Source organism: Lissotriton vulgaris, chromosome 4_1 (genome assembly GCF_964263255.1).
Source record: "Lissotriton vulgaris chromosome 4_1, aLisVul1.2, whole genome shotgun sequence".
Taxonomy (NCBI): domain Eukaryota; kingdom Metazoa; phylum Chordata; class Amphibia; order Caudata; family Salamandridae; genus Lissotriton; species Lissotriton vulgaris.
In genome coordinates, this window is record NC_141691.1 from 1,955,231,705 (window position 1) to 1,955,259,542 (window position 27,838).

Sequence of the window (27,838 nt, forward strand, 5' to 3'; positions counted from 1 at the left end):
GAGTCGTCAGGTCGTTTAGTGAGTGCGGCCAGAGCTTGTTCTGTGGTTAAGAGCGTCCGCTCCAAGGTGCGGCGGACCCCTACTACCTGTTTGATGCATTCTCCCCTCGCCACCACTTTGAACGCGTCCCACTCCACCAGTACCGACGACGCTGTGTTCTCGTTGAGTGTAAAGTAATCTTGTACGCTGGTTTTGTGTGTGTCCCTGAAAACTGGATTCGAGAGGCAGTCTCTAGGGAGGCGCCAGGTGGGGACCGGTGGGTGTGGGGGGCGCCAGGTCAGACGTATGATGTGGGCGTCATGATCTGAGAGGATCCGACCCAGGTAATCTGTGGAAGTTATCTTAGGGAGGATTGGTGCAGAGCAGAGGAAACGGTCTAGGCGGACTCGGAGGTTGTGTGGAATCGAGTGGAAGGAGTAAATGTGAGCCAGTGGGTGTAGGTGTCGCCATGCGTCAGTGAGCGCCCAGTGCGTGGTCCATGTCCTGAAGAGGTCTGCCTGTCGGGGGGCCGGGGAGTGCGTGGGGGGAGGATGTGAGCGGTCCAGGGTGGGGTCCAGTGTGCAGTTAAAGTCACCTCCCAGCACCCACGGAACTGTAGTGAACTGGGCCAAGACGCCTGTAAGGTGATCCCAGAACTGATCCTGATCCGTGTTAGGGGCGTAAATGCTGCCAAGGAGTACTCCCTGTCCATCAAGTATTCCCTCCAGAAGCGCATACCTGCCCTCTCTATCTACCACCCGCCGGAGCACCCGGAAGGGAGTACCTGGCCTTACCCAGATTAAAGCGCCGCGCGCAAACGCTGAATATTGTGTGGCACAGATGATCCATCGCCATTTGGCCTGCAAACAAGTAAATTCAGCAGCGTTAATGTGTGTCTCCTGCAGAAATGCTATACCGGCTGACATGCGCCTAATGTAGGAGTACACAGAGTAGCGCTTACTAGGCGTGTGTAGGCCCCGTACGTTCAGTGTAAGGATATTATTGTCTGAGTGGGGGACTGCCATTCCTAGGGTGACGTGGTTGGGAAAAGGGCCCCCCTACAGCCCCCGTGGGCCGCCCGTGTGTATGTGTCACATGTGCTCCTGCGCGCCAAGCTTCCTCAAACGTGGGGGGGGGACTTGGGGAATTAACAACAACTAGAACCTTGGGTGGGCAACTGTCCCAATACTGAGGATACATCACCGGGGGTGGCATATCCAAACTAGTGTCCCACTAGGGGAGAAATTCAACAAATATCCGTGGGGGTGGCAGCGTATGTCGCTGCTGGGCCTGTGCGCGGGTCGGGCTCTAGCAGGAGAAATGTCTATCGCTCGCTAGCGCTTACAGTCATTTGGCAAATCAGTCTAGGCTCCTAGACTTCGCGCAATACAGCAGGCAACCATGAGAAGGATATAGCAGTTGACAGTTCAACTTTCATGAAGAGGTGGCAGGCTGGCTGGCCAGGGCAGCGTCCAATGTGAGTGCCACAACGAGGGGGGAAGAGATTGGGCCAAATCCCGACATAGTCCCATCGCTGTCCCTGTCTTTTTCAGGGGTGAACAGGTGTGGCTGACCTTCCAGGTCCGAAGCCGGGGGTGACGTGTGCAGTTCGGTCACCGCTCGTAGGGCGTCTCGTCGCTCCTGCATGATTTGTGTGAGGTCGGGTGAGCCCGTGGGGGAGGATGCCTGGCTCTTGGGGCGGCCTGATCGAGCACGGCTCGCGCCCCGTCTCCTGGATCGTCTGGAGTCATCGTTGCGTGTCCTCTGGGGTCCGGGTTTAGGGATCAGCGGGCAATGAAATTCAGTCCAATCCTGCGCATCCGCCGCCGTATCGAAGAAGAGGGCTTTCCCTTTGTGGATCACTTTAAGGCGAGCAGGGAACAGCAAGGAGTATTGAAGATCGTTTGCCCGGAGGCGCCTCTTGACTTCCAGAAACGTGGATCGTCGCTGTTGGACCTCTCGAGCATAGTCCGGGAACACCATGACATGTTGGTCTTCCACCTGCAGGGGGCCCGCCGTCCGGGCCGCACGGAGCACCGCATCTCGGTCTCGGAAGTGCAAGAATTTAGCTAGCATGGGTCGTGGAGGAAGACCGGGTTTGGGCGCCCGGGCCGGGACCCTGTGGGCCCTCTCGATGGAGAAGTACGGCGACCGGTCGCAGTCCGGGGTGAACGATTTAGTCCAGGATTCCATGTAGGCCAGAGGGTCCGAGTTTTCAATCCCCTCCGGCAGGCCCAGGACGCGGATGTTACATCGTCTCGAGCGCCCCTCTAAATCCACTGTGCGCTCCTCCAGGGTCGCCATGCGGCGCAGGACCTCCTGCATGTCTGCCTCCTGCGATTTCACCGCGGGTTGTAGCTCGGTCACGATCCGCTCAACCAGCTTACGGTGTTCATCCCGGATTAGGCTAATGTCCGTCGTCAGGGTGCCCAACCTCTCCTCCATTGAAAGACGAGACATTTCGATTGCCGCCAACACCTGGTCCAGCTTCGCGGATAGCGTAGGGTCGGTTTGCGACGCATTGGCCTGCGTCCACGTCCTCGTGTGTGGCATCTTCTCGACGGCCGTTTCAGGGACAGCCGTCACCTGAGAGGCCTTCGGTTTCCCCATGGGTGCTGTCAAATAGGGGGGGGCCCCCGGATCGTCGTGTGCCTCGAGGGCGGCAGGTCGTCGCCTCACAACGTCGCCGGGTAGGTGGCAGCTCAGTGCCGGTCGGCTCCCTCAGTTCCCTCCGGCTCCGAGGCGGGGTCCGTCTCACTCCTGGGAGCCCCCACCAGGGGTGTCAGGGGTGGTTTGCGGCCGCCGGAGCCGGTGGGTCCGACTGCGGGGGGGTCGCGTGGGCGTCCTCTCCTCCCCGGGGGGGGGGTGTGGCACAGTGTCAGCGCCAATCGGCAGGGCAAAGGTCAGGTGACGTGGACCAGCGGGCTCCGGGGCGGCAGATGGCCACCGGTACCTTCTCCAGCACGAGTGGGGCACTCCTACCCTCGGGGCGAGGTTCGCGTTTTTCTTCGGCGTTAGGCCTCAATGGGCGCCATCTTAGGGTCAGGCGCCCGTGTCCACCGGGCTGTTTGTGGCGGTGAACGCGTTCTGGGTCTCCCGGTCAGGTGGCGACGTGTACAATGATCTCCCACGGGGCCCGGAGGGAGGAGGGGGCCACCGGGGTGCCGGCGTCGAAATCCTCGGGGGAGGGGGGAGAGATCTGCACTCACCGCCCTCGGTGAAGGTTGCTGGCTTCTGGAGCGCCCAGCCTCGCATAGGCGGCTCGCTCGTCGGCTCCCCGTAGTCCGCGGTGGTAGGTTGGCCGAATCTGGAGGCCGGTCAGGCTCCCGGCGGGAAGACAGCTCCGGTGCATCGGAGCCCCTGGGCGGCGGCCGCCATCTTGTGTGTCGGGGCGCTGAAACGGAGGAAGGCGCCGTCCGGTGCGCACCCCCCGTGGGCTGGTCTCATCGCCTCGGCAGGTTCCTCTGCAGCTGTCGGCCGGCCGCGTCCTCTGGGGCCGCCGTTCAGGGAGCCGGTCCTCAGTGGCTCGCTCGTTCGCAGGTCAGAGCTGCGCCCGCCATTTTCAGGGTCGGCGCCGCTCGGCTCCGGCAGGAGACAGTCCGGCTCGCGCCGTCCGCCCGCAGCAGTTCCAGGTCATTCGATGGATGCCCCAGTGCGCGGGGGCATCACAGGTGCTTTTTTGGGCGAGTTGAGGCTCCCGGCGATCTCGGGAACTGGGCAAGATGCTAGCCCGATCGCGGAGCCTCAGCAGGACACAGCCGCCATCGTGGCTTGCTAAGCCACGCCCCCTCAAGACACACTTTAAACCTTTTCCTACTTTGCATGTGTGCTGCACAGTGCAGCAGGCATGCAAAGTCGGAAAAGAAGGGAGAAATAAAAACATTTCTCTACTTAACACCTCCTTTTAAATGCCGTTAACTTTTGGCACTAAACCCTGTCTACTATTGTCTGTAGATAGGGTTTCACGTCAAAAGGCATGGGTGGTAGCTAAGAAATGTAAAGCAGTGCTTTGCGCTGCTTTGCATTACTTTCAGGGTACTTTTCTGCGCCAAACAAGTGTTGCACTAGAAAGTAAATTAGCAAAATACATTTTATGCTGGTTAGCGTTTCATTTGTGATGCTAACCCAGCACAAAATGTTTGTAACCCTACCCCTTAGAGTGACACTTTCTCGTGAATCAAAACTAAGCAGTGAAGTTCATTGCACATCCTCCTCACATCATCACACATCATTTTACACCTCCTTTGACCACTACAGCTGAGCTGCTTGCAGTACCATGGACAATTCTTAACATTCATCAGTCTCTTCGAACAGACAGTGTAAAATGACCAGGCCATTGTAACACGGCTAAACACCTTTTATCACTTAGAAGTTAGAAATCCAACTCCTGTCCTCTGCCTATACAGTACTACCACAACAGCGCTAAGCATGCCTGGCTTCACCCTGGGGGTGCCCAGGAGTGGACACTTCACAGGGAAAGCCAGGAGGGGTTCTACAGCGGTATGAGTATCAGCACCAGGAAGCCGAATAGGCGACACCGCAAGGTGGCCGTCTGGTGACAGTGCGCTCTATAAGTACCATGACATTTACATTTACATTTATGCTTTCACTCAAACACCACAATGACAGACATCACTGACTCACTCTCTCAGGGTGGCCTTAGCACTGATGGTGCCCGGTTCTACAATGACCACCTTGACCACAGATTCCCTCACTATCATGCTCCACCAGTGCCCCTCATCTCTCCACAGCCCCTCTCTCACATCCATTTAATTTGCTTTATAGTGCCACTCATACCACTTTAGGGCGTCAGAGAACTTTACCTCACACACACATTGCACACATTATGCTGAGACTATAACTCATACATGTGCAAATCATTCGAGGAAATGGTAAATTAATCAAAGTTTACAAAAATAAAATGAAAAATAAATGAAAAGACGATTGCAAAGTGTAGGAAACACGTCATCCATACTTAAAGGCGATTATTATGAGTGTTTGACTGGAGAAGCACGAACGCAGGATTTAATACCAACCACAGTGGTTGCGGTTGGCTTTGCTAATAGGAATGCATTTCTACCGAAACAAACCCCTTTTAGCAACATAAGGATAATGAAAGACTGAGGAAAAACATAACATTCTAATCTATACCATGCAGTTTACATGCAGCTGAGCTCTTTGATGACAGTTTTTAGGTCACTGTTATTGCAACTAATGAACAGCAAGTATTAAATAGATCTCTGTGACAAAAGCAGTAACCCACTGCTTTCCACATAAAATAAAGTTCCATCCGCATTGTACACGGCGATAATGGGCTTGCTAATATGTGTTATAGAATTCCAATAGAAGGCCAGGTTAGATGTCCTGCACATCTAACCTGGGCTTCTATTGGAATTCTATAACGCATATTAGCAAGCCATTATCGCCGTTTTAGTGGCAGTTTCCTGCCGCTAAAACTGGGATAATTTTAACGAGGTTCTTGCTAATATGCCCCTAAATTCCTTCCCAGGCAGAGTGGGAGTGCTGCACACAAGGCTGTTTTTAGAGCACCTCATGATCCCCAAGGGTGTTAAGGAGCTACATATGCATGACCAATGCTTTTTAATGCGGTGATGTGTACACGGGTATTAAAATGCATTGGTCTAACTCCTTATGCCCGGTATTTCGCAGGGCTGAATTCTTCAAAAGGGATCGCAGTTTGCAACATGTCCTTTGACGGGCACACGCCATAACTCAGTAATAGTGGTGGGCGAGCTGCTGAAAGCTTGAGTCTGGCTCTAGCTCAGCTACAAGTACTGTCGCAACCTCGAGCCCATAGCTGGCACCAGCTTTTATGTGGCATCTGCCTGCCACCCTCCCTCTCCTCAGGATGTGACATTACCACCAGAGCTTCTGACTTTGAAACTGGGAAACCAGGTTCAAGTCTCCATGTCGGCTCACCTTCCTGTGGTAAAGCGCTTTATCTCCCCCTCACTACAAAAGAATGAATGGGACCTTTTTGTTAATGTAACTGATGCTCATGTAAAGTATTCCAATACCTTCAGCAAATGCATAGAGGTTAAAACATCATTAATGTAACGAAACAAAGACAAATAGATACCCATGTAGAGGCTGATTTGTACAAAAGGAAATCAGAAAACCTTTCAAAATCACAACTTACCAGGTTAAAGTGTGTGATCTTAGGCAAATAATTTATTTCACCAAAATTCCTTTTTCGTCATTTCCACGTATGAAAGCACTTTCAAATATGTGAGTTCAGAATGCTAGCTGTACAAAACTCAATTTGTTTTATTTAATAGGCTATACTGTTGGCCTATAATAATCTGGGGCAAATATAAGCTTTACATGTCATGCCTCTTAGTCCAAAATTGGCTCATGTTTAAAAACTGTCACTTTTAATAAGTACCTCTCAATGCTTTCTACTAATGTCAACGCTTCCACGTGTTAAAGAAATACACTTTAAAAAAAAGGCTTTATCATATTTTTTATGGTTCTTGTTGTATGATTTGCATAGCAAACCTTTTCAGGGCTCGTGCACAGGCTCTGAGAGCCAAGCTGGACCCTTGGTTTGACTCTGGCTCTTCCTGTTAATTATTTGGCTCACCCACCTCTACTCAAGGAGTGGGTGTGCAAACTGTGGGAGGATGGCTAGTGAGTGCAACCATCCACTCTTGTCATCCCTGTATAAATTATTTATTTATATAGCGCTTACTTTACCCTAAGGTGTCAGAGCGCTTTACAGTGGAACCGGTTACATTACACAAGGACTACAGAGTACATAGATTTCATATAAGATACAAAGCAAATACATGAGTCTAAACACAAAAGGAAAAGGCTAAAATGGTGTTTATGAAAGATGTGCAATTTAAACTAAGTGTGTGGATATAATCTTCCAGTATTGGCAGGAACTGAGCACAAAGAATATAGACAGAACATGAGGATATTATATAGCATAACATAATAGTCTCAGTTGGTTGGTTAGTTTGAAGATAAGTCCAAACAGCATCCAAGGGCCCCAGCCGCTAGTCATGTCCCCACGTTCATGCTACATGGGGAGAGCAAACCAGGCAGTTGAGCGTTGCAGGCTGGGGGAATCTGAATCGGAGAGGTGCGCAGCCATACTATCACCTTTCCCCGCACCGCCAGCTCGTAGCATCCCGAAGACTGGAGAGTCAACAGTAGCCCGTCCCTGAAGTGGATCCCGGCTCAAGTGCATCCCTTTCTGTGGGACGGGGACTCGCCTCTCCACCGGGGGGAACGGGCAGAATAGGGGAAGCAGTGCTGGTGGCCGTCTACAGGTACTCAGTAGGCAGCAGAGGAGGGTGTCGGCGGGCTCTCCCACTCCATCTGAATAAAACTTAGATGTGAGTCTGAAAGCTATACATTGCCTTCTGTCACTCACCTGAGTTGAGGGACAACTTCTCGTCCTCCAAGGACATGGGTGTTATGGATCTACGAAAGCAGATGACGACAGACACAGGTATATTACTGACCTATTCTTGACTATCCTAAATGAATTTCTTTGACACATCTTTCTCTCCTTCTAGTAGAACAAGTCTTCCATCATGTTGTATTGCATTGGCATGTGACAGTCCTGATCCCTGCACTTCCTGTTCTATCCTTGGGGCAGGAAGTGGTGTGCTGTGTCCCAGCTTTGGAACAGGCAGGATGGCTGATGGGCTCCAATGTCCTTATCTCTGAGGGCGGATATTCAAACAATACCCAGTTATAGCAACAATGATATTTGTATGCATTCAACTTTGTGTTAGATCGAGAATAGAAGAGTAAGTCACACATTTAGTGTTTGGCAGGCAGCCTTCAATCCACTTGGGTGGCAGAGATAATTGTTCCACCACTGTGGCGGACTATCGAATGCCATCGATCTCCATTGTCCTAGCGGGGATTTCGGTGCCTTCACAGGAACTGCCACCACACATCTCCTCTGAAGGCACTAAAAGATTGCTTAGCTGCCACCATTTTCATGCAGCTTCTCAGCAAGTTGTGTCATATTTTAGTGAGTTTGTTTTTGTAAAATTACATCGATGATCACAAGTCAGTCGTGTCATCAGTGTAATATTTCCTCTGGTGGAATGAGCGGGGCACATAGCTGGCGGAAACATGGTGGTCCACCGGACTCCAAATACAGCAGGGGGATTGTCAGTTTGGCGGACAGAGTACTCTGCCGAGTTTATGTCAAACTGTCCTGTCTGCCAAACTCTAAATAACCCACTAAAATCATTGAACCCGATTCACAAAACTAATCTGAGACAAAATTCTAACTTTACGACTTTTAGTATTCACAAAGGGCATTTAGGAGTAGTAAAGTTAGGATTTTGTCTCAGTTAAACTTAAGTTTTACTTATGTTAAACTTAAGACCAAAACTTATGATTTTGTCTCAGTTAAACTTAAGTTTTCCAGCAAATATGAGGCCATTCAACATGGTGGTGTTGTGTTATGCCTCTGACTTATAGTTTTCTTTGTGCTTTGCCTAAGAGAATACTGGGCAAGTTAATATGGTACAGTGGTTTTGTGGTTCACTGAAGCTCAGGTTGGCAGATCGGTGGGGTGCTGAGATGAAGCACCCCACTCACTCCATAGACATGACAGCATGAACCCACGCCCCAACAGGAATTTTTTTTTAATTGTCCCAGACACAGAGAGACAATCTCCAAAGTGGAACGAAAGCAGCAGTATGGCGCTGCTCCTGGCTGTTAACAAACAACTAAAAGGAGGGACGAAGAAGAAGGATTACGCATCAGAAAGTAAGTCTTTCTAAAGGACAATCCAAATTACCTAAAAAATCCAAAAGGCAGAGCATGTCTCGAGAGACTGCGCATGCACGCTGCCTAGGCTCAACCTAAAAAAGGTTTGTTGGACCCTCCCCTCTAAATGGCACATGATCAGAGGTACTTAGAGCGAAGGCTCTGACAGGCTATTTGTCCAAGGTATGTTCTCATGTTTGCCCAAGGGGCATCATCTTTAAAAACATGGCAGTCAGACGGACACTGAACAGACCGGGTAGACTGTCGGTTCAGCAAGAAGGGTACCCCTCTACATTTTTACATTTTTAGCAGAGTACCCTGTCTACCAAACACTAATGGAGGCCCTATATTTCCTTTAAGTTTCAGGCTGTATACTAAATATCATTGCTTTGAAGGATCTGGACTTGCAATCACAGTTCCCCTATAGGCAACAGCACTGACTCAATGTTCGTTCATTACCTTGGTGCGGTCACAGAGGCTAGCTCCCAACTCAAGCAGCTTTTCCACGATAGACAGCCGGTTCTCTCTCACTGCAATCATCAAGGGGGTCAAACCAGACTCCTGCGGGCGAAATGGAACACGTTAAATATCAGCAGGTCATATGACAATTTACAATATCTGGTTGTTAGCTGGCAATGTTAATTGTGAGTAGAACTAAACCTCAAATGACTGTCATTATTGCTTTCATTGGAAGGGCTCAATTGTAAAAATGCATGGCGGTAAACAGGTGCAACAGTCACCGAGCAGGTACTTTGAGTCTCATCATGAATCCAGTTAGAATTAGGATCTGAGCTAAACTTGACTAATCGAGGATTTGCTAAAGATGTTTGTTCCCAAACTGCAACACGTCTGCTGGATACTCACAGGTCAACATTAGCACTGGGTAAGGTTGGAGATCACACACATTCTGGGCTAAAAAGGTGTTACCAAGACGCATGAAGCATGCGGTTCTGATTCCACAATCATATTCTTGTATTAATTTATAGGTTTAATAGCTATACCAAATGCACTGTAGTTCTCCTCTTTGCCATACAAACCGGTGACAAAAGCCCATCATCATTCCAGTGCTTCAGCCCTGATATCAAACTGCTCTGGGTTATGTATGGTCCTCATCTGATAATTATACATGTAGGATGCCCGCTACGACTGGGATTCATTGTTTTTTTTTTTTTTTATTGTCCTAATTCTATTTCTTTTCATTTCAGGAAGTTGATGCGATCTTGGGGGACCCCTCCCTATTCGCTGATGCAAGCATAGCACAGACAATATCACATACAACAGATTGGGACAAGCTTACTGAAATGAAAAGAAATAGGATAAGGACAATGCTTCATTGTATTGTATTGTATTGTATTGGGAACTTATATAGCGCTCGGCTGCCCCAGACAAAGGGGCGTCCCGGCGCTACGAGCGAAACTAAAAAAAGAAGGGGAATACCAGAAGAGAAAAGATACAGTTACTGTAAAAGATGGGTTTTGATGGCTTTTCTAAAAGCCAACAGATCCTGAATGCCACGAATATTTTCCGGAAGGCTGTTCCAGAGCTTGGCAGCGAGCAAGCTGAAGGAACGACTGCCCATTCTGGCTAGATTGGTACGGGGAATGACCACCAGATGTTGTCCTGCTGAGCGCAGTCGCCTCCCAGGGATATACTTCGTCAGGAGGGGGCACAGCATCGGGGGGGAGGCGGTTTTAAGGATTTTGAAGGCGAGACAAAGTGCCTTAAACTGAATCCTTTTTCCCACCGGGAGCCAGTGCAGTTTTTTCCGAACTCCCGCCACTGAAGAGTGGCGGAGAAGACCTACCAACGCTCTGGCGGCAGCATTCTGCACTCTCTGAAGTCTAACAACTTCCGCCTGATTAGCGCCCAGTAAAAGGGAGCTGGCATAATCCAGCCTAGAGAGGATAATAGCTTGGACAATAACCTGGCGGGTGTGACAGTTGAAGAACTTCAGCGTAGGTCTTAGGTTGCGCAGGATGCCAAAGCAGATAGCTGCAACTTTTTTTGTATGATGAGTAAATTTCAATGCAGAGTCGACCCAGACTCCCAGATTTTTTACACAGTCCTTAGGCTTAGGCGGTTGGCCTAGACTGTCAGGCCACCAGTTACCGCCCCAGGCTGCGGTGTTTTTTCCCAAGAGCAGTATTTCCGTTTTCCCAGCATTGAGCTGGAGGAAATTCGCCGTCATCCAGTTGGTGATGTCAGTAAGGGTCTGCTTGAAGTGATGGGCCTCCAGACCGTTGTTACCATTGAGAGCCACCACCAACTGGGTGTCGTCTGCGTACGATACTAACGTCAGACCACTCTGTTTGGCCACTTCTTCCAGTGGTCGGACGTAAACATTGAACAGGGTGGGGCTCAGAGACGGGACTATCCTAAAAGAATATCTAAGAAATAACATGGCACCAAAGGTTTTATTGGTCACTAACCCACCACGGATCTTCCTAGAGGACCCGGTGTTTTGAAAAGATTGGGCCCAGATCGCGTGGCACTGTACACACAACTGGATTGTGTTGATCATCAAAACAGCGTTGAGACTTTCTGAGACCATGCTGGCTGAAATACAACTTACAGAAAGCCATATTAAAACCACCCTCACTGGCTATAAGAAAAAACTAGATGAACTCAACAAAGAGATCAATGAATATAAAGACAACCTAACCCAACAGAAGGTTCAGAAATTTCAGAAGGACCTTAAACGTTTTTCATACGTTAAGACCTATCTTTACTCGGATCCAGAATTCACACCCCCTGTGAGGACAGATAGAGATTCAGACGTGCCCAGCAATGATTCCTCAGCCAGCAGTGGTTCCAGCACAGGAAGTGGAAGGTCCAGACAAAGAGGGAAGAACAGACCCCAAAACACGTGGCCCACATACAACGCAGAGATGATGGGGTGGTTTCAAGGCCCCTTTAATCTACAACACCATTTCCCAATGTATGGATGGCAACCACCATTCCCACAAACCTTGTTCCCACAAAACACATCAGGCCGCCTTTTTTAGGCAGGGGAAGAAGAAGAAGGGGCAGAAGAAAGGGAACAAGCCAGGTGCATTGGGAAGAGGAGAACCCAGTGGGCAGTAACACACGGAGCAAAACAAGGGAGCCTCAAGTGGGGACAAGCAGCAGCAGGGCTCAGTCACCAACCTAGCCTCCAGACCCTTTCATTGACAGAAGAAAAAGTCCTCAACAAAGGACCGGGCTTTGTCCTGACGTCTACATTAGACAAATGTAATCTTCATTGCAAGTTATCTGGTTTCTTTCGAAAACTGAAGCTCAAAGCTTTCTTCAAGAAACAAGGCGACAGATCATCAAATGAAGATCAATGCGAAATGGGCTTACGTCTAAAATCGACATCCACACCCACTCGACACACAATCCCCATGTAGGTACTAATATTCGAACAAGCCGTCTTCAATGACATTGAAAAATTGGAAACTAAACAACCCTTCCACAACATAAGTAAGGAAGAAAATCTCGCCCTGGAAGATCTGAAGAGGTCAAAGGGGGAGGAGTTGTTGTGCAGGACAAAATGGCCTACCAAACGGAATGCCGGAGACTATTATCCACTACGAGGAACTATCTTCCTTTGACATCTAACCCAACTCTGGAGTTAAGACAAGAAATCAGATCCCTGGTTGACTACGCTGAATCCAGGGGGCATATATCTAAACATGAGGCAGATTTTCTAACCAACAGTGATGGCAAGGTCACTTACTTTTACACGCTGCCAAAGTTGCATAAGAACGAAAATCTTCCACCTGGCAGACCAATCGTCTCCGGAATAGGGTCTCTTTTGGAACCCCTGTCACGTTTTTGTGACTTTTTTCTAAAAACTTTGGTACAGAGCACTGAGACTTACTTGTAAGACACCAAAAGTTTACTCAACCTTTTGAAGGATATCACAGTAGATGAGACAACGATCCTGGTAAGCTTTGACATAGAAAGGCTCTAACCAGCATTCCTCAAGATGACAACCCTGGAAGTGCTTACAAAAGCACGGGATGAGGCCGACTGGACATACAGTACACCTAAACACTTCATTCTCAAGTGCGCCAGATTGGCCTTGAAGAAGAATTACTTTGTATTTGAGGAAGCTCTGTACCTCCAAATTGGGGGTACTTCAATGGGGAGCACCTTCGCCTCTAGTGTGGCCGGGCTCTACGTCTTTGAATTTGAAAATAAATTTATACTGAATGATCTTAACCCTTTCTCTTCACATATCATGTTCTGGTAGAGATACATCGACGACGTCCTTGTCATTTGGCAAGGACCTAACAATGGTCTAACAGATTTCATCTCATGGATTAATACCTGCGATCGAAACTTGAAGTTCACCCACACTTGGGACCACAATAGCATGGTGTTCCTCGACATTGTGATTACCAAAGAGAACAGAGGCCTGGAAACAAGGACCCACCACAAACCTACTGCCAAAAACAATTTGCTCAGATACGAGAGCTTCCATTCAAGGGCATTGAGGGAGAATTTGCCCTATGGTCAATACCTTAGGTTGCGCCGCAATTGCAGAAAAAACACAGACTATTGCACGCAAGAAGTGGACCTCACAAAGAAATTGACAGATAGAGGGTACTCTGAGAAAATACTGAACAAATGCCAGAAAAGAGCTTGCAACCAACCGAGTGAAGCCCTGTTAGAAAACAAGAGAACCACAGAGGATGAAGTGCCTCTTACGTGTGTCACTACCTACAGCACAGCTTCAAACCAAGTGACACGCTCCATTAATAAACATTGGGAATCCTTAGGACAGGCAACCTGCCCAGGGAGAAATCGCTATTCTCTTTAAAAAAAGCAAGGAGTTTGAAAGATTCTCTGGTGAGCAAACGCCCAAGGAAGAAAGAACAGGATAATGCATACACTGTTCTGAACGCCTGGGACCTACCTAACATCGTGGACCATTTCCCATGCAGGAATTGATGCGTGTGTCACCTCACCAGTACAACATAAACGCTTACACTAGAACCTGGAAAGTATGGACACAACGGGCACACACAAATTGCAACAGCGTGAACGTAGTTTATTTGATAACATGCCCGTGTGGCCTCCAATATGTAGGCATGACCAGCAGAAAAATAAAACAAAGAATCTGTGAACATCGCAGCACCATCAGGTGCAAAAAAGTGACAACAAGGCTGACAGAACACTTTCTTCAAGTGAACCATACGACCAATGATATGAGGTGGACAATAATTGAGCAAATCAAAACTGGAAAAAAGATCCAACAATGCTTATTTGAGAAAGAACAGCATTGGATATATAGACTGTACACACACAAAAATGAGTTAAACTAGAGAATACCATGGAACTCAGTACAACAAAGATAACCTCCAGTAAAATTGCTTGACCATCACACCAACAACTAGAGCCTCAGTAGGGTCACTGATAACAGTCAATGACTCCACTTTAGTACAACAAAGTAACGTCCTGCAGAACCGCTTGACCATTTCACCAACCACTAGAGCCTCAGTAGGGTCAGTGATGCGAGGCACAAATAGTAAATGACTCCACCCAAAATCCCTTGATTAATAACCTCCATGAAGGTGTGTGCTTTTAAGCAATGTATTGATCTAACAACATGGAGTTGACCTTGATGCACATCCCTCAGTTGCACCGCATTCTTTGTCCACACATACCACATTAGATCAGGCACATAACATCATAAGCTGATTTTATGGACCACCTTTACTAATCATGGTACAGTCCCCATCCGCGATAGTGCCATCCTGGCCTATTGCGAGTGGTCCATTTAATTATAAAACATAACGATCCATTCTTGTCCAACAAGTTCTTATCATTATGGTAACCCTACTATCGATGATATTGTGAGCTATGTCTGCTGCTAAGGGTAGGACTCGTTAAAAATGACCTGTCTTCACCCGCTTTCCTCGTTCTGCCCAGCAACAATATTAATGATATTTATTACCCCATTGCATACTTTATAATTCACATAATGTTATTTACACTATTTAGAGCATTTACTCGCTCTTTCCAGCAAAAATACTAATGGTATTTATTGCTCCATTGTAAAATCTGCATGATGTTATTTACACTACTTGGAGCATTTCCCATGATCACTCTATCAGACCGCTCCATCCAGCATTTGGCCACGCCCCCAAGTGACGTAGTCACGCGTAGACATGATCACGTGTTCACGTCACACGTGATGTACCGAGAAGGACACTTGAACCAGTCCGGGTTAAATACTGATGATGTGCGCACACGGAGATCCTCGGATCGCCGTGAAGGGTTCAAAAAATAGGCATACAAGCGGGCGGCATGGTTTGACATAGTAAGTAGACCAATTGACATGCGAGTGGGCTCCGCAGCTCAACAAACCATTTGCAAGGTATGTGCTGTGCGAACATTGCAATTTCACTTCTTGCTCACCACCATAGAGTGCGACTAGAGACAGCGCCATACTCCGGCTACCATGAGGCACGACTGAATCCAGTCTCTAGTAAGCCCGATATCGCCCTCTTTTGTCTGGCAGTTTTTTAAGCACAAAACATGCATGCATGCATTTTTTTTAAAAGCTTGCACCCTACATATACGCTCATTCTAGGAATTGAGCGACAGGACACCCACCGATAGCAATGTTGTGTGTGGGTTGAAATACCTAAATGGGGTGATTACCCGTCTCGGGTTATTGATGGATGGCAGAAACCATTTATTTTTGTTTTAGAGACATATGGTACGCCGTGCATGGAATGCTTGAAACCATGTTTATCTGATCGACTCAACCATGAGCCATGCATGAGAGGATCACACCAAATGACCCAAAGTCAAGGCACACGTAAATGATTTGAACTACGTCTGATTGTTTATTTCTCTTTCAGTTTATTCCCTTTCAGCAACTGATGAGAGGTCGCCATACTGTGAGTAAACGGTGTGATATTTGATTGACCCAGGAGAGTCCATTCAAAAAGCAGGAGAGTCCATTCAAAACGCTGCCACTTGCCTGCTGTGACCACTTTCGCTGCCTGCTGCCCACGGAGGCTGAGGACCACACACCAAGTGCTAAGGGGCCGCCATTCTCTTTGTAGACATCACCCAGCATCCCTCGCGGCCGCTGATGCCGCGCTACGCGCCAGGAGGCGTTTAAAGTTCACCCAGGGCTCCCGCAGCGCGGGACGCGTGCAGGTGTGCCCGGGCGAAGCCCGGAACAAGGGCGGGACCGTATGCGGCCGTCCAAGGCCAGACGAGGCTGGGCAGGGCCACCCCTCTGACATCCCATCTTCTGAACAGTAAGACTCTCTAAATTTGGACTGCTGCGCTTGGCTGCAGGGGGTGTGATAGCGGGACATTAAACTCTGATTTATTTAATTCTTATTCATCTTCTTTCACTATGGACAAAAGGAGAGTTGGGAACAGGGTGGTGGGTACGCTTGATGCCTTTCTCATAAGAGCGGAATCAGTATTAATCCACGAGATTGAGGCTACTGAACGTAGGCGCTCCCTCGATCCCACTCTCTTAAGGAGGGGACCATTACCATGTGCCCAGCGACCCATCACCCACATAGCCCCAAATGTAGCTGCTTCTACTAACCACTCTCTGTCCAGGTCACCAAGCTTGCACCCCACTACTCCAGAACAGCCTACCCTTCAGTCTCAGAGTTATGTGAGTAGCCCAGCCATGGTAATGACAAGAGGGATGAAGGCGATGGGTGCCACTAATAAAGAACCCCCAAATAAAAAAAGAAAGGGGCGAGGTGCCAAGATGCATATATCTCCTATTGCACCCAGCGGTACGAGCTGGGTGCTTTGTCTTTGGTAATCCAAACACTTAATCCACAGCTAACCCCCCCCACGGTTACTAACAATCCTCCGTTGAGTAAAGGTGACATTTGTATTTTATTAAAAGAGCAATTGGCAGCACTTCTTGAGTCGATTCTAAAAAGACTAGGCTCGGTTGATATCAGATTATCTAAGATTGAAGTGGCATTGGCTCGTCCGCCCCAGGCGGCCCGGCACAGTCTAGTATGCAGGCCTTACCAGGCATTACTCCAGTTAGAGTAGGGAAAATTCACTGGGACCAGGGTGGTGTAAAAGCGAATGCCCAGATACTGGCGGGAGGGGAGCACCAACCAGGGAGGATCAGGAGTACACCCACTCTGGGCACAAGTGCTGATAAGATTTTGCCCGATCGAAGGCCACAAGAGACAGAGGGATTCCGGAGGCAGGATAATAATGGAAATGATGGCCAGATAGAGAGGCACCCTTACCTCCATTTACCACCTGAAGCAACTCCTTTTACAGTAATACTAGCAAATGTCCCCCCCCTTACCCAGGGCTCATACGAGCACTGGTCAACTCTTAAAAATAAGGCCCTCCATTACCTAAATAAAACGACTGGTTTAGGGGATGCCTTATTTCAAGAGTTCAAAATGGTAAGACATATTGATTGGGTCGGACATGCCACAAAAACTATGCCAGGAGACTGTGTGGTTTTGAGCTTCAGGTCTCCAGGTCTGGTCCGTTGCATCCTTGAGATGGCTGGACATGACCCACTCGATAGGGCTGCCATTGGTATTCTTCCCCTTGGTTTCTTTTACAACCCAAAGGGTGATTGTCTTAGACCTGACTTTTCCATCCAGCTTAATATTCGCTTTGAGGCTTTTTCCACTCTTGAAGAAATTGATTGACTGGGGTGGACGGTCAGGGGGGTTTATAGAATGGAGTTACTGAGGAATTGGTAGGGGACACTACATTGTTTGACCCCCTTATCCCAGCAGATTTTAAAGCTTCTACCCCCTCCCAAACTCCAGTGGCATTGTCGCCCGATAAACTCCTAGTGGCAAAAGTAGCTACCTCTGGACGTTTTGACTCTGCCCTTCAGAAGACTCCTATGGCTATATCTTCTTGGAACATAGCGGGTCTGGAGTCAAAGGCTGCTTCAGCGGACTGGCCTTCTTATATTGAAGGTGTAGACATTTGGGCATTCCAAGAAACTTGGTCAATTGATCCTGTGTTTCATGCTGGTTATTTAAATGTTACCAAACCAGCAACAAGGGGCCATAGAGGGAGTCCAGTGGGGGGCGAACCTTTTGGGTGAGGCAATCTGAGGGGATAACCGTAGAGGAGATCCACCTTGATAGTCCAGATATCTTAGTCATTAGAGTTACATCTACAAAAGGCCTTGACCTATTGTTGATTAATGTTTATGCAAGGGGCCAACCGGGTGGTAAGTGATCACAGGTTATTGCCGCCCTAGAGACCTATCTAGTAGAAGGAGCACATAATGCAAACTTATTAATTGCAGGAGACTTTAATACCTGCTTTGAGCCCCTGGATGAGGAAGATGGTAGGCTCAGTAATGAGGTGGATGCGCTCTGGGGTGTGCCACAGTTGGACCTCCAGCCTATTAAAAAATGGACGGAGGTAGCCCTTCAAGTCAAAGGGTTGTGCCTGGAATGGGGTCTCAGAGCGGTTAACGGAAGGACAGCGTCCGATGCCCGGGGTGCGGCGACCTTTGTTAATGGTCGATCTCAAAGCCGCATAGACTACATTCTAGTGAATGTGGAGATATGGTTCCTAGTTTTAGACATGGAAGTTCAAAGTCGCCCCGAAAGTGATCACAATCCTTTGGTCCTCACTCTGAATGACAGGAGCTTTTGTAGTGCATCTTCTATGGAGGCTGATACCTGCCCTATCCAAGTAATCTTGGCAAACGATCTGAGAAGGGTCCGATGGGTCAAAGTGGCCCTTGATGAAAGGAAGAGGCTAGGAATCAGGGCACTAATCTCAGGGTCAATAAAAGAACTTAATGATTGTGGATCACAAGAGGTTCTCAATGATAATGATAGAGCGGAGGGCGGACAGGTAAGAGCCTGACACTTTCTACACTTCCGCTAGCTCGATCTGGTAGCGGTCTAGTCTCCCACAAAGAGGGGCTACTTAGGCAGCGAGGAGCTGCGCGCTGACCGCGGCTAGGGAGGACAGTGGCAGTGTCTCCCCGAACCGTTTGGATACCAGATAGCTCTATCAGGTCAGTTAAAACGGAATGACCAGCTCATGTTTTTGAAATCTGAAATTTTAATAATCACGATACTCGCATTTTTTAAAAACGCTTGAACTTTGCCATATATTTTTAATAATTTCACACGCTGTTTAGGTGTATTGTGGGTGATTAAAACTCACTTGCACTTGAGGAAGTCTGTGCTCAATGGTATAGCCTGCCCGCCTCGGTCCGACTCGGCAATTAGTGCCGTAGAGCGGAGGGCGGACAGGTAAGAGCCTGACACTTTCTACACTTCACTTTTTATCACCACAAAGATACCAGAGGTCAATCTAGCTTAGTTCGGTATCTTACATTGCTTTTAATATTGTCTTGTTGCTCCATAATAAAGTATTTTAGGGAGTTAAATTAGGGCAATTTTTAATTCACTCTTTTTCACTCACCTGCACTCCTGTTGCAACTAAAACCTGCTCCACTGTACTCAAGTGTTGAAGCAGATCCGGATAGCATTCAGCTATTCGGGTGGGACCCCAATGATGAAGCATTTCACCAACTAGGTTGGTGAGTGAGGGGGCTTCTTAAAAAAGGAAAACTTTTCTCCTTTTTCCTTTTGCGTGTCTTCCTCCATACCATGTGGATATCTTATGTCTTCAGGGTAGACTCCTTCTTTTGTTTGATACGATTACCTAAGGGGACTAGGAGTATTCCCTTTGCCGTTTTTCACAAAATGGGGTTCGTTCATATTACACATGATTGCTTCTTTGTACTTTATTTTCTTTAAATTTTCATTCAAAATGATTACATGCAAGGATTGCTTGTGTATTCATGTGTTGGCATATATTGCTTATGCTTGCGCAGTATTGATTGGCTACGATTGAAAGCAAAACATTGAGTAATGGAATTTACAATAACTTGCTATGAAGCACGTACACACTAACTATGATCATCTAACATGTGAATAACTTAGGATGCACTTCACTCACTGTAACACAGTACAAGGTGGTTCTTATTTGCTGTAGAATGTTGTTTGGATCACTACACAATGTGTATATATGGAGTAGTCTTGATTCAGTCACTACCCATGATCAAGGCCTGTTGAGCTAAGCTGCGTAGGGTGTGGTTTCCTTGTTAACAAATTTGGATTGTGAACTGGCAGTTCTGGAGTGAGCAACAGAGTTCCCTCCCGGCCACCAGTATGGTCTGCCCGCCCGATTTAGAATTGGTTGAACCGTATATTTGATGACAGCCAAGACTACTCACTCTATGTCGTGGTCTAACCCTCCGATGGATTAAGGGCCATCAAAGGATTGGCTGTATAGCTGCTCACCTAATTTAAATGGGTGTTTCAATGCCTATCACTACCGTCACTACCAGGGAAAAATGGTGGTAAAGGGCATTGAAAAGTGCTCAATGCCCCCCTCACAATTGGCGAAAAATCCCATGGAACAACTAACCCCCTGAAGTCAGAATGAATATCTCAACTGTTTTCTTCAAGAAAGAAGTCAAAGTATTCCTCATACACACATTTCTTCCCTAAATCCTAAAATACCCATCCCGATTCATCAATTATTCTCATGCATACGCCTTACCGACTACTTTAGTGTTTCTCACTATTCAGTGCAACATTACTCTCCCTTTCTCGTCACTGCCTAATCCTGCAATCAAGACTATGATAATTTTGTTTTTAGTGGATTATCTCCTCTGCTCTCTGAACATTGTAAAGCCTACCCTTCCTTTTCTTGGTACTACCTTATCCTGTATTTTGTCTCAAATATGATATTATTGTTATTGTTGCTCTGCTCTCTGTAAATTTGTTAAGCGCTGTGATACCCCCAATAGTCATGTTCGCGATATAAAAAAACGATCAATATAAAAATTAAAAATAACATTGAGTGGGGGCATTGTTCTTTTTGTTTTCATAAGCAAAAGAAAAATGCCTATTGGGATTTTCTTTACGAAAATAAATTACATTGTAAGTTAGCCACATGGCTCTGTCATGTTGACCGCGCTGTCCATCAAACATACAATGCATTGGCAAGGATACCATGAGAGTGGTTCCTGTCAATGCTTGAAATGTCTGATGAGTCAGTGAAGATCTCCAAGTTTGGTGCCAAGATTTAAATCAGGTCCACAATGCACGTGTAATACAGTGGACTGGACATCCGTCACGTTTATGATGGAGTATCCCTTCCACCAAACTCTACATCAGGCTGTAAGGGCCTGATTTTAGACTTCAATGGACGGGTTTTTCCATCACAAATGTGATAGATATCTTGTCCGCCGTATTACAAGGGCATTATATCCAACGGCACTTGCTATATAGCGTACGGCTATCCAGCACATTTGTGATGAAGTAACCCATCAGCTGAACTGGGGTCAAAGTAGCCGTGCCCCACAGACAAACATGGGCAGAAGACTTATGGGTAAGTGCTTGACCACTTTCAAACAATTTCCCATACACACACACTGAGCAATTTGTTCATCCTTTTGATTTCACCAGAGTTACATGAGCCTGAGCAGTTTGGAGCAGCGGGGGGGTCGTCTACTGAAGACTGTGGCAGCATTATGATTCATTAAAAATTCATTTGCTTTTTTCTTGCACCAATAATTATCTTGTTTTCACAGTGATGTGTGTATTTGATTTTAAGTTTTATATTAGACACTAAGGAGTGGATTTTTATGACTTAAAGACAGTCTCAGGAAGACATTTGGCACCATGCACACCGTTTCTTTAGCTTTTGCTGTGACTGGTAAACGGAAGATTGCCGCTATCACTTTTCTCCGCTGATTTTGCAGCAAATTTGTGAATGGCAAAAACACTGTGAACTGTGGTGACCAATATATGAATGCAGGAATAAACAAAATAAATACACACACACATACACACACCCCTCCCCCACATGAAATCCTAATTTTGCTATCTCATGCTATTTCATGCTTGAGTGGAACAGTCCACTTAATTTACATCTGGGCGGTCTGCAGGTCTGCGTTTTATCCTTCTGCAGTGAGTAAGGTGAGTACTTTCAACTTGAGTGATAGTAATGGCAGTTATTTGCATCACTAAGTTGAAGAGAGCTCCAGCAAGCAATCCTCCTCCCATCAACCTCAAATTGCCTTTCAGTTTTATGGGTCTACCACCATGTCCAAGCGGGTCACATTGGGCTGCTTCATCCTTTTGCAATATCTTTTTGTGAATATTTTGGATAGGAGTGGGGTCAGCCAAGCACTAGAATCATTCAGTAATGAATTTTAAAAAAAGTGCCAGGGCTCTCGCACCACCCATGGCTCCTGCCCGCGCTGCCAAATACAGTACCAAAACCACACACTTCTACAAGTGGGGCAATCCAGACTATTCCAGACAAACAGTGCCAACATTTCTCGGAGTGTTTTAAGTGTGATTGCAGACAATTAAGTGCAGGTGCCGAGCACCAGAAACAACCAGCTCAAATTAAGCACTGTGATCAGTAAACATTTCAATCTTCTCACCACCCACCTTTACAATATCTTTAGTCTTGTTGCCCCTCTTACCCTCTGCACGAAAGAACTAATGCTATCTTACTTCGCTCGCTTTCCTTTCCCCTTCCGTGCTGCAGAGACACTTGAATAATGTATTTTCCTCTGATATACACCTACCTTTTGTTGCAGTATGTTGGAAAACGAGGCAGTATCTGTGAGGCCTGCACAAATAATATGACTCCCAGCCATGGTGCTCCCCGGCTTGGCTTCTTCCACCAGGGGGGTAGTGTGATGGCACTGCCCCCCTTCTTCTCCACTTGCACAGACATCGGGCTCAAAGTTGGGGATCCGGGGACCCCTAGATCTTCACAGGGAGCGCAATGGTGCTCCCCGGCTTCATTTTTGGCAGGGACCGAAGTTGGGGGTCCCGGGCCCAAGAGATCCCTTTGAGGGGAGCGCGGCGGCGCTTCCCCTCCTCCTATGTCTTCGGGGGCCAGGGTGGGCCCCTGGCACCTCTCCTGGGCAATTCCACGTGGAGCGCATCGGCGCTCCCCGACTTTACTTCCTCTGAGGGCCGCCCCGGGACCTGAGTAGGGGTCGGCGGAAGTCACTTAAGGGACCTACGCGGAGAGGCACGGAGTTTGAACCAATCTCCGTGCCTCTCCGCAGGGTTCTGTTACCAGACGCCCGCCCACCGCCCGCCTCCTGCCCGCCTCCTGCCCGCCTCCTGCCCGCCTCCTGCCCGCAGTATTAAATTACATTAAAAAGCCTAAAATAACATTTAAATAAAACGTACCTTATCTTCTGCGCATCCATGTCCATCGCGCCTTCTTCTAGGAACTGGGCGGGCGGAGGCGGGCGGGCGGCCAACTTCCGTTATGCCTCCAAGTGTGCGGAGATTTGCCTAGTTTCTCCGCCTACATTGCGAAAGGCGGAAGAGGCAAATCTCCGCACATTCCGTGGGCGGAACAAAGATGTCCGCCCACCCCTAGACCTGACCCTCCTCTGGGGTCCATTCAAGACCGGCGGCAGAGCCCCACTTGCTTTGTCGTCAGTCAGACCAGAGGTCAAAGGTCACCTACCTTCTGGGGGGCGTATCTCAGCCCCCAGGGGACCTATCTGCACTATTTTGGTCTCTTCTCGCTCCTGTCAGCCAGCCCTGCCCATCTGGAGCACTTTTCGCAGCCCTCCTTACCTTCAAGGAAGTGAACTCAGCAGGGAGTTGTCTTCACTGGCTCCCTGCGCCAGACTTTCACTTGGCTCTCCTTCTGGTCCTCTCTTCTCCTTGCGTAGATGCCCAGGCTTCTTCTGGGGTCAGACCCGGGACCTGACCCTCCTCGGGGGTCCATTCAAGACCGGCAACAGAGCCCCACTTGCTTCATCGTCAGTCAGACCAGAGGTCAAAGGGCACCTACCTTCTGGGGGGGCATATCTCAGCCCCCAGGGGACCAATCTGCACCATTTTGACCTTTTCTCGCTCCTGGTAGCCAGCCCTACCCATCTGGAGCACTTTTCACAGTCCTCCTTACCTTCAAGAGGGTGAACTCAGCAGGGAGCTGTCTTCAATGACTCTCTGGGCCAGCCTTTCACTTGACTCTCCTCCTGGTCCTCTCTTCTCCTTGCGCAGAGGCCCAGGCTTATCCTCACTCCTCCTGGACTCCCCCTCAGGCGCAATCCAGGGTCCTGGAACAGTCAGGGGGTTCCTCCTTCCAACTGCCCATGGTGACAGGCTCCAGCACCAGTGTTCCTCAGCAGACCACACCCCAGAGAGAGCTCCTCTTCCTGTGCATTCCTTTTTAAAGAATTTGGAAGGTGGTGGCAGGAAGGCTCTTCTGTCCTATCCTGCAGCAACACATCACTTCTCTGCCACTGCTCCCTTCTTCCTTCCCAGTCCTCTGGGATAGTTTAAAATGGCATCGTCCAGGGGTCTCATGCCGCATGGTCTCTGAAAAGCCCCCTTTCCCTCTTGCTGCCTTTATGGTCCCGAGGAGACCCAGTACCTAGCACCGGGTGACAGCTGCTGATGTATAACCAGCAGCTCCACCCCCTCTCTCCCTCCTGGAGAGGAGACCATCATCCTTGGAATGCTTGCAGTGAAGGGCTAGGCCTCTGATGCCACAGCTTGGGGAGGAAGGTAATTAATCTTGCCTGGCAGGGTCGCACCCAGCCAGGCTCTGGTTATGAGCTGAGTCAGAGGAATATGGCATTTCTGGATGGCGCATAAGCAGTACAGATATGGTTTTGGACTCAGCAGAATACTTCCTTTTACACAACTTACAGTGTACTTTGGTGCATGTCTGGAATTTGTAGGCCCCTAGGGAATTGAAACTACCCCATGTGTTCCCGATCTTCATAGGAAAGTATTGGAGCGTTCCTACAGTGAAAACAGTAAAGCACACTGACTTTCCCTTACATGTGTCTTCCCATAGTATACAGCCTATTCCATGTCACCACCCACTCTGCATAATTCCTGCCTCACCATTCTATCGGTACCTGCTCCTGGGCTGCGCATGACAGGAATCTCCCCCTCGCAGCCCCTACACATGTGCAAATGCATTTACACACGTGTCTGGATGTAACTAGTCCGGTTCCCCTTACTCCGGCTTCTGTCACAAGGAAGACACCGGTATAATCCACATGCAGTCTCTTTCATCATGAGTTCACTTGGGTGAGTCCCAGCTTATGAGGCTCTCCCACAGTAAAAGCTCAAAAATTACGTTTTCAAAAATCCGAGTGGCTCAGATGGTCAGAACCACCTTCTAACACAGTACACTCTCTCGAGATGGCCATATATTATGACTTCCATAAAATATCCCTTTGAACCTATTGCTATCCTCACTTCTTCTTTACCAGCTTCACTGATAGTCTGCTTCTGTACTGGTGGATTCTTTCTCCTTGCTGCCACTATCTTCCCTAATCATTTCTGCCATGGCAAAGAGTGTTTAATCTTCTTGGCAACCAGATAAAAATGTACTTAGATGTTTTTCCTTTAGCCAAAGCTGATCACGAACCCTATGACTCCTACATTTCAACATGAATTAGTCTCTTATCCTTTCCACTACGATTGTTTCAAATATGCACTCATCAGCTATCTTTCTTAGAGCATAACATACCCTTTTCCGCTCTCCTGCTCCTGCTACGTTTGGTCATGAACCCTGAATTGATGTCTCTCCACAACCACCCACACTTTGGACAGATAATTTATGTCCAGGTTCAGAGGCCCAAATTTCACTCCCATGCAGTGCCAAGTAGAGAGGTCTTTGTTTATGCCAAAAGACCAGTCCTACAACTAACTTCCAAGAGGGCATGAGAGCCATCAGTACCTGGATGGATCAGAATTGTTTAAAGTTAAATTCTGATAAGACTGAGGTCATGGTATTTGGTGAGCTGACCCCGTCTTGGTCCCCAGTTTGGTGGCCCTCGGAGCTGGGAACCCCCCCATCACCAGTGTCCAAAGTTAGAAATCTAGGAGTTTTATTCGACAACAAACTAGCTTTTGTCAGCCATGCCAGCACAGTGGTCTCAGCCTCCTTTTTTACCCTAAGAATGGTAAAGAAATTGCTTCATTTTCTTCCCCCAAATGCAGGCAAGACCCTAATGTCCACCTTGGTATTGTCTAAGGTGGACTACTGCAATGGCCTACTGTTAAACACGCAGGAGCAAGTTTTGAACAAATTACAGCTTGTTCAAAATGCTGCCGCAAGGATTCTAACCGGCACACCTAAATATTCATCTATCTCTCCCATCATTTGTCAACTACATTGGTTGCCGGTTAAAAGCCGTACAAAGTTTAAGGCCTTGTGTATTATATATAAGGCATTGAACAACATTGGACCAGAATTCTTTAAAAAGGCCATTAGTGTTTACACACCTAGTCGAACATTACGTTCATCTGCAGCCCAACAGCTCCAAATCCCACGCACAAAAAAAGCGACATAGGGACAACTGTGGTTGGTTTGTTTCGCAATAAGGGAAGTGAGCTCTTAAACTAAAAAAACTTGTAGCTTGAAATACGTACCCAGTGTTGGCGTCCGATTCGCTTTAACGGGAGCGCTTTTCATACAAGGCGTGTATTTCAAACGGCCGCCGAGTAGCTTGAAACTGCAATGAAAGCACAGAGTCCTGTAGAAAAACCACCCGTAATTATAAAGGCGTCCTAATTCGTCCTGCTTACTTCATGGTTTATGAAGTAAGCAGGACGAATTAGGCTCACTTCCCTTATTGCGAAACAAACCAACCACAGTTTTATTTCTCTTTTGTGTCTACAGGCACTCCAAGCGAACTTTAAGCTTGTGAAGTGAGTGCATATGTACTATTGGCCAAAGTTGAAAGCCCCCTTCTCTAACAGTAGGAACAGCCTGTCATGTGTCTTTGTACTTTTTCTGTTACAGTGTTCATAACACAACACCCACTCCAGTTCTGAGAGACACTCTACATATGAGTTCTAAGGTATGTTGGTTTAAGCCGGTTGGCGGCTGCTCTAGTGAGTGATTTAGTTATTTGACAGACAAGGGAGTCTAACTTTGGTACATATGTCTTTTTCTCATAGAAATTGTGTTGATCCTGAGGAGAACCTCACAATCAGGGTGTTCGAAACGCGTCGATCTTTTGTGGTTTTTGTCAACAAATTAAAAAGTTTAGAGGGATTAGATTAAGACATAATATAATTCATATGGTTCGAATTGTTGGTAATTTGTAAAATTGTGATTTATCTAACTTTTCTAACTTTTTGCAAAACAAATAATTTCTGTTGACATTGACCTATACCTCAGAGGTACTGTTTGTTTATATGTGTGTGAATACCAATTGAGTGTCTGTAGTGTGAAAGGTCTGGTATGGATGTGTTGTTTAGAAATTATGAGATTGTTGTTGTAAATTTTGTATAAATTTGTACATTTTGTATATTTTGTATATGCATAGAAATGTTTTTCAAAAAAATGAAGAAATGAAAAAGCGTTCTGACAGTAAAAAACGATTACAATAAATCAGTAATAAAAGAGAGAATAGACTGCCATGTTTTATTCATAGCAGATCTTTGTTAAATAAGAAAAGAGTAATTCCAGTATTGGCAGTTGTTTTGTTTTTGTGGTTTAAATAGGCTTAGCCTTACTGTAGAGGAGCCAAGACCCTGTTTTGCTCCTACGGCAAAGTAAAAGCTAGCATTAGGCAAAAGGAAAGAAGCCTAAGGGGGAGATACAATGACGATCTGTTACTTAGCCTCCAGAAATTAAGGATAAAATATAAAGCAATTATTAGAGATAAAAAAATAACTCATAAGGACAGATGCTGGGTGAAGTTACTCGAGGTAATCGAAGAAAAAAATGTGAAAGGCTTCTGGAAAATAGTACAAGAGAGCACTGGTAAAGTACTGGGGTCATTACAGTGCTCGGTGCCGGAGGATATGTGGGTGGCTTCTCTGGAGGAAATTTATGGGAAATGTCCAAGAGTGGAGGAAACAAATACCATTGTATGGCCAGGTGTAAGGGAAAAAGTAAATGAGTACTTCACCCCCGGCCATATTAGAAGCATAATATCCAGGTTATACCTAACTCGAGCTGCCGGTCCAGATAATCTGACGGCAGTGATTATAAAAACGAACCCAGATTGGTGGTCGCAGTTCTTTTCAAATAAGTTCCAGGGGATTCTTAATACAGGGGTCATGCC

At 47.3% G+C, this 27,838-nt stretch overlaps 1 protein-coding gene across 1 annotated transcript in view; it reads right to left on the reverse strand.

The window, feature by feature from the left end:
* LOC147724750 (uncharacterized) overlaps positions 1-27,838 on the reverse strand; it is a 427,049-nt gene that overhangs the window by 392,887 nt on the left and 6,324 nt on the right. Inside the window, exon 2 of the mRNA XM_086966280.1 lies at positions 9,202-9,303. Within this exon, the coding sequence (XP_086822406.1) occupies positions 9,202-9,303 (102 nt within the window). The remainder of the gene's footprint in view (positions 1-9,201; positions 9,304-27,838) is intronic.